This window comes from Galeopterus variegatus, unplaced genomic scaffold (genome assembly GCF_000696425.1).
Source record: "Galeopterus variegatus unplaced genomic scaffold, G_variegatus-3.0.2 Scaffold8433, whole genome shotgun sequence".
NCBI classification, from domain to species: domain Eukaryota; kingdom Metazoa; phylum Chordata; class Mammalia; order Dermoptera; family Cynocephalidae; genus Galeopterus; species Galeopterus variegatus.
This window is the reverse complement of record NW_007734544.1, coordinates 77,045-84,083: the sequence shown is the minus strand read 5'-3', so window position 1 is coordinate 84,083 and position 7,039 is coordinate 77,045. Positions and strand designations below refer to the sequence as shown.

At 47.7% G+C, this 7,039-nt stretch overlaps 1 protein-coding gene across 1 annotated transcript in view; it reads left to right on the top strand.

The window, feature by feature from the left end:
* Positions 1–822: 822 nt before the first annotated feature.
* The window catches only part of TSPAN15 (tetraspanin 15), a 69,611-nt gene continuing 63,394 nt past the window's right edge, over positions 823–7,039 (top strand). Inside the window, exon 1 of the mRNA XM_008592885.1 lies at positions 823–852. Coding sequence (XP_008591107.1) covers positions 823–852 — 30 coding nt within the window. The remainder of the gene's footprint in view (positions 853–7,039) is intronic.

Sequence of the window (7,039 nt, the reverse complement as noted above, 5' to 3'; positions counted from 1 at the left end):
ACTGAACAGAGGAGTGTCAGCTGTTGGCAGATTTGACTACTTTATTTAGTCCTCAAAGGGTCCCATTTCACAGATGATACTGGTGTCCTGAGAGGGTAACTAATGTTCCCAGAGTCAGCTTGCATATGCCAGGGCTGTTATGTGACACCCCCTGTACTGTCCTCCGATATTCTGACTCTGAACCAAATGGTTTCACAGCCCTGTGCTGCTTCAGGGAGCTCGAATCTCCCTAAACCTGTCCCGTTGGTCTTGCTTCTACCCCAAGGGATCCCTCAGAGTGAGTCCCCTCCTTCCCCCATGACAGCCTTCAGGTAACTGAAGATACTGGTCCTATCCCCAGTCTTCCCTTCCTGTTTCTCTTGCTTTTCCTCGGGGGGCACAGGTCTGAGGCCCACTGGCTCCTCCCCTCTAACTTCTGTGAGAGGGTGGAAGGACGAAAGAAGTCGGTGACCAATTTGTCCTGGTTTTACCCAGGACTTTCCCAATATTAGCACTGAAAGTCCTGAATCCCAGGAAACCCCTCAGTCCCAGGCACATTGTTAGGGTTTGCTAGGTACCATCCCTGTTTTGAAATCGAAAGTCCCAGGTCCCTGGAACCCCCCTTATTTCTAGGCAAACCAGGATGACTGATCACCCTAGAAAGAAGGGACCAGAGAGAGGAAACAGATCTTGCTGGAACATCCATTTTCCCCCCTAAAGAATCCAGAGGTTGACAAGTAAAGGAAGAGAGCCCTGCACCTTCAGTGTTCTGGGTAGGACCACGGGGGATTCTCTCCTAGGTTGCCCTGGGAGCCAAGCTGAGGTGAGGGCCTGGCTGGCATCATGTGTCTGGAGCTGAAGCTCATGTTCACAGTGAGTCAAGGCGTCTGGGAGAGCTTCGGGTGATGTGGCTGGATGAGCCAATCCTCATACCATCTTCAGGAATATGTAGCTTCAAGACTCTGTCACCTGACTGAAAAAGACTTGCTGAGGAATGAAAAAGTCCCAAAGGATGTGCGGACACACTTGGGGCCCAGGTGGGAAACTGAGACATATAGGAAAGAACCAGACATCCACTGGTTTTCCATCGTAGAAGAACCCCCTCCCACCTTCTTCTCAAATAGCCCCTCTTTACATAGAGGTGTGACCTCACACCCTGCACATGGAGGGGCAGTAAGTTTTGGGGAAAAGCTACTGAAAGAAAGTGAGCCAAGATGCTGGGTACTGTTCAAGCTTTATTAAAGGAAAAGAATCTGTCAGGCTGTGCTCAAAGTAGCAGGCAGCCCAGGGCTGCCCTGAAAATGGGGGACAGCACCAGGTGTGGGGGTGGTAGTGCTTATATAGTGTGCCAAGGGCTGGCTGATACCATCAAGGAGGGTCATTATGATAATGTGGATTGGGGTGGAGAAATGCCTCCTTGTAGAAGCAAAAGGGGTTTCTGTTTAAGTCAGGAGGCTTCTTGTAAAGGGAAGGTGGGAGGAGAAGGGAGGAGGTGGGCAGTGCCATTTTGTACTTGGGCTTGTCTAAAGTGGCGCAGGTTATGTTGCAGATCTGTTAGCTACCCATAGTGTACTGTTGGGTATCCTGCTCTGCACCCCACCCCCACCATATCATGAAATGGCCCAGCACCCTAATAGTGAATGACCCCCTAGGCTGCCCTCAACTCCACCACCCATCTATCACCAAGGGGCAGTGTGCGTTCAGAGCCTGTCCCTCCCCCAAAAGGCTCATAGGGCACTGTAGACAGTACCCTAGTAGGCTCTGCCAGCTCCTGACCCCATTCTCAGGCCTAGGACCCCACCCTGGAGTGACCATTTCCTGTAGGACCCTCCAGTTTAATTCTCTGGGCTCTGGCCTGGGCTACTCACCCCAGGACTCCTCAGACATCCCCTTTAGAGGAGGAGGGTAGTTCCTCCATAGGATCCACCCACCTGCTGGTACCACATCTCTGCTCCCCCCACCCACCACTGTGTATGGAAGCCCAGAAGGCCTTGCTGAAGTCTCAGGTCTAGAAGAACCTGACCTATGTCCTATCCTACTCCTATCCCCAAACACACTAACAGAGCCTCAGTGTGTGAAGAGAAGGTCCCACGACACTCACTGTCTTCCTACATCACTTTCAATGGCTGCACAGGGCTGCATGGCGTGACCGTGATATCTTTCAGGAATGATCCCCCATGGTCGGTCAGTTAGGTTATAGACACGCTCCTCCCCCACCTCCCAACAATGATGGCTCCTGAGGCCATCCACTCTCCTCAGCTGGTCAGGAGCAGCCTTGCAGCAGGGACAGCAGGGGTCAGTAGGAAGGAGGGCCTGGGCTGATCTCTATGGGAAGCGAGCATTTGTGCAACTGATTCAGGATCATGTATTAAGGAGGGACAGGGAGGGGCAGGTGCAGTGGGCCTCTAGAACAGAAGGTTTGGCCCTGTCTGCCCAGAAGGAAGAAAGGAGTCCCGTGGGGCTCTGAGGGCCCAGAAACTGTCCTGGGGTAGGGGCTGCAAGGAGGGGTGTTCAGCAGCCAGTGTAGGAAGGAGGCCCTGGGACACATGGCGCCGGGTCTGGGGCAGTCAGCCTTCTCTGGGGGTGGACCACCCAGGCAGTGATAGAGGGCAGGGAGAAAAGACCAGAAGGAGCTTTTAGAGGTAGCTCTTCAGGGGATTTCCAAATGGAAACCTTGAAGTGACTTGGACCCTCTGAGCCATGAGCATTTTGCATTTCCTTGGAGGCTTTTGTTCTGAATCTCCTTGGGCCCCAAAGTCACCAATGTGTGTCCCTCACACCATGAAGGGCCTTCGAGGTGTGACAACAGATGGGTCTGATTGACAATCATAGCAGAGGAAGTTGTGTAATTTTAGAAAGTCAAGCACAAAATATGAATAATTGCTGTTGTCTTTAGTTTTCCTCTTAATACAGAGCATATAAATTTGAGGAGGTCACTTTCAACTCCAGAAGAGTTAGAAACCAGTCCCCTGGGGCAGCATTTCCCAAAGTGCATTCTGAGGGATCCTAGTTTCTCTCTCTCTCTTTTTTTTTATGGGCAGCTGTTCACTAGTTTCCTGAGATGTTAATAGCTGGTGTCTGGGGAAAACATGGTTGTGTCATTAAATGCGGTTGAGAGGCTGCATGCCCTTCTTTCTTCTTGATATACAATATTCGTTCTCATGTTAAAGGCTACGAAGAAGTCCTGCAGCATTTCCCAGACTTATTTGATAGATCCTTTTTTACAAAACACTTAAAATCTCAGTGAACTACTATTTTGCAGTAACCTACAATAACTCTACGTAAAGTTTCAACTCTAACCAGTATTAAACTCTCAATATTAGAGCTGAGTATATTGTCCCAGTTTGCTTTTTAAGCCATGTAGTTAAATCATTTCATTCTAATGCAGCGGGGACAACAACTGCATTAGAGTAAAAAGCACATTGCTGGCTGGGTCAGACAGCAATTTAACTTCCTAATGGAGAAAAATCAGTTTACTTGTCTGAACTTCAGTTTCCTTATCTGCAAAGTGGGTTTAATTACAACAAATTCCATGGGTTGCGAGAATTAAGAAGTAATTATGTGAAAGCCTTTGATCCGGATTGTAAATAAATAACTGGTAGAGAATGAATGTAGGTCCTTGAGAGTTGAAATGGGAAGGGGAAGAGGAGAAGTGGCCTAAAATCTGAGCCAGGGGAAGGCACTGAAATGTGTCAAGGAAAGCTTGGAGAACAATTGGAGTCCCCTCTCAAGAACAAATATATAGGCTGGCCGGTTAGCTCAGTTGGTAGAGTGTGGTGCTGACAACACCAAGATCAAGGGTTCAGATCCCTGTGCTGGCCAGCTGCACCCCACCCCCCTCCAAATAATAATATATACATATATATATCAACTCAAAAGTGCAGTATTTTAGGGGAAGAATTGGAGGAAGAGGATAGGTATTTGAATTTTTTAATTCATGTTTTTTTTTAAGATCTAAGAATGTATCAGTTAGCTCTTGCTGTAAAACAAATCACTGCAGACTTTAGTGCCTTAAAACAACAATTATATATTAGTTCATGATTCTATGGGTTGGCAAATTTGGGCTGGGCTCAGCTGGGTGGTTCTGCTGGTCTTGCAGGGATTTGCTCACGTGGATGTAGTTAGCTGTTGGGCTGACAGACTGGATGGGCTAAGATGGTCACTCACATGTCTGGCAGTTGGTGGCCATCAGCGAGGAACCTTGGTTCTACTTCATGTGGCCTCTCCAGCAGATTAGCTCAGATGTGTCCTCATGACAGCAGCCTTCCACAGGGGCCAAAGCAGCAGCTGCAAGGCGTCTCGATTCCTAGGCTTAGAACTCAAACAACCTCACATTCTATTGGTGAAAGCAAGTCAGAAAAACAGTGTAGATTTGAGAGACGGGGAAATAGATTCTACCTCTTGATAGAAGAAGCTGCAAAGAATTCATGGTCATTTAAAGTCTCTCACATAGAGGTTACTAATTCTTGCATATTTGATGGATTGGGAAGAAATCCACATATGAACTCCCATGTGAATGGTTTCATACCGGGAAATAGATTCTACCTCTTGATAGAAGAAGCTGCAAAGAATTCATGGTCATTTAAAGTCTGTCACATACAGGCTACTAAGTCTTGCATATTTGATGGATTGGGAAGAAATCCACATATGAACTCCCATGTGAACGGTTTCATACTTTCCTGGTGGTGCGTATTTCCCTGTGTTATCCATACTCACCTCCTCCATTTCTTCTCCTTCCTCTCCTCAATCCATTCTAATCAGGCTTCTGCCCCCGATGCTCCACTGAAAGAGCTCCTATCAAGGTTTCCAATGACCGCATCTTGTGAAGCCGGTGGTTAACTCTCTGTTCTGACGCCACTTGACCTCTCAGGACATAGTAGAAACCTTGGTGTATGAAGGGGAGTTCCCATGACACTAAATCCCATTCCACATCTCTTTCAACTTCTCCAAACACCCCATCACCTCAGGCCTTGTTCTCCTCGGACCTCACTGGCTGCACCTTCTCTGTTTTCTTTGCCTGATCCTCTTCCTCTCAATGTTGGAGGGCCTGGTCTCTCTCTCTTCTCTTGCCTTGCTATACTTTCTCCCTGGAAGATCTCACATAGGGCCAAAGTTTAAATTGATCTGATGACTCTCAAATTTATTACTCACCAACCCAAACCTCACCCCTGAGCTCCCTAAACAACTCTGCCTGGATTTCAAAAAGACATCTCAGAAAATGAAATGAGCAAACAAACTAACTGATTTGGACCCCACCTCCCCTCCCCTGACTCTTCTTTGTAAATGATAGCTACTTCTACCTAGTTGCTCAAGGCGGAAAAAAAACCTTGGGATCATCCTTGATTTCTCTTTTTCTCACACTCCACACCCAATCCATCAATAGGCCCTGTTGGCTTTACCTCTAATATATATCCCCAGTTCAACCACCTGTCACTGTTCCCAGCGCTAACCCTCGTCCAAGCCAAAACCTTCCAGCACTGGGACTGCTGCACTGTCCTCCTGACCAGTCTTCCTGCCCCAGCAGCATCACCCCTTCCTGTCCACCCTCCCTACAGCAGCTTTCTAAAGCACAAACCAGATTCTGTATCACTTCCCTGCTTAAAACCTACCAGCGGCCCACACTGAAACTGGAACTAAGTGTAAGCCATTTACAAAAGCTGCAAGGCTTTTTCCTATGTCTCCAATCTCTCCTCCTCCTGCTCTCCTCATAGCCCCTTCTGTGTGCCCGCAGATCTCTCCAAGGCCTTTCCTGTCTCACGGCCTTTGCACTTGCTGTTTCTCCCACTTGGAATCTCAGCTCTCAGATCTTCAGCATGTACCCGTATCTGGAATTGCCCTTTCCATGTGTTTGTTTTCATGTCTTCATGTCCCCACCATCCCCCACTCCCCAAGAGTATAGAGTAGAAGCTCTTGTCTATCTTGTTGGCAGCTGCACCCCCAGAGCCTGGGCAGGACTTGGGCGCTCCAGTGTCAGTTCCAGAGAGGGCGCGGGTGGCGGGGCGGGCAGCCCGGCAGCCGCAGGTGGGGCCTGGAGCGGTGGCTGAGGGACCGGTATACATTTGCTGACTGATCTACTGACTGAGAATTACTGCTAAGACTGTGAGAGCTGGAAGAGGAGCAGTCCAACTTCATTGTTTCACAGATGGGTAAACAGAGGCACAGCAGCACAGATGCAAACTTACCCAAGCCAAGTTGGTCATGCATGAACCTTAGGTTCCTTTTCATAAACTGTAGTAGCCACTAAAGGCAAGGGTTAGTAATGTTCCCCTAGATCTCCCTGCAATTTATCATGAAAACAGATCTCAGAACAAATTCTGCTTGCCCGTACAAATATCTATAAAACAAACTTTAATTAACAAGCAGCCACAAAACCGGTTCATACAACCTCATCTGTAAAATCAATGAAGGCCCAGCTCTCTGTCCTTTTAGGAACTCTACCACCTTGCAGAAAGGATACGCTCAAGGAAAATACAACAATCTAGAGGCAGGATTCAGTTGGACTGATGGTTTATCAAAACATCTCCGGACAAAGGCCCCCTCAAGGATTTAGCCCAGTGCATTGTCTGTAAGTGAGAACTATCTGCTACCCGAGATTCAATGGGCAGTGTCTTAACTATTTTAGCCAGTCTACATATCTTGAATACTATTAATTTCACCTAAGGACAGCTCACTTCTAATACCTGCGGACAGCTGACTTCTAATACCTGTTATGCTAATTAATAAGCTGAGAATTTCACCAATGCATTCATTATATGGGGTGGATTGACATGTGGGTAGCAGTGTGGATACTGAGCTGATTGTGAGAGACTGCGCATCTCTTAACTCCCAGGTTCATTGACTTCAAGTTGGTAATTTAAAATCAGACAAGGTGGAAGCATTTGGACTATGGAAATTGGTAACAGGGTACCCTGCACTCCCACCCCAGCCAATTTTTTAAACATTCACCAGCACACCAGCCCCAGCTCTGAGTAAGTGACCTTTGGAGTGTGGTTTTCTGAAAAAATATTGGCTAAACACTTCACCCTCATGACTACCTCTATACCAGTGATGCTTAACCCTG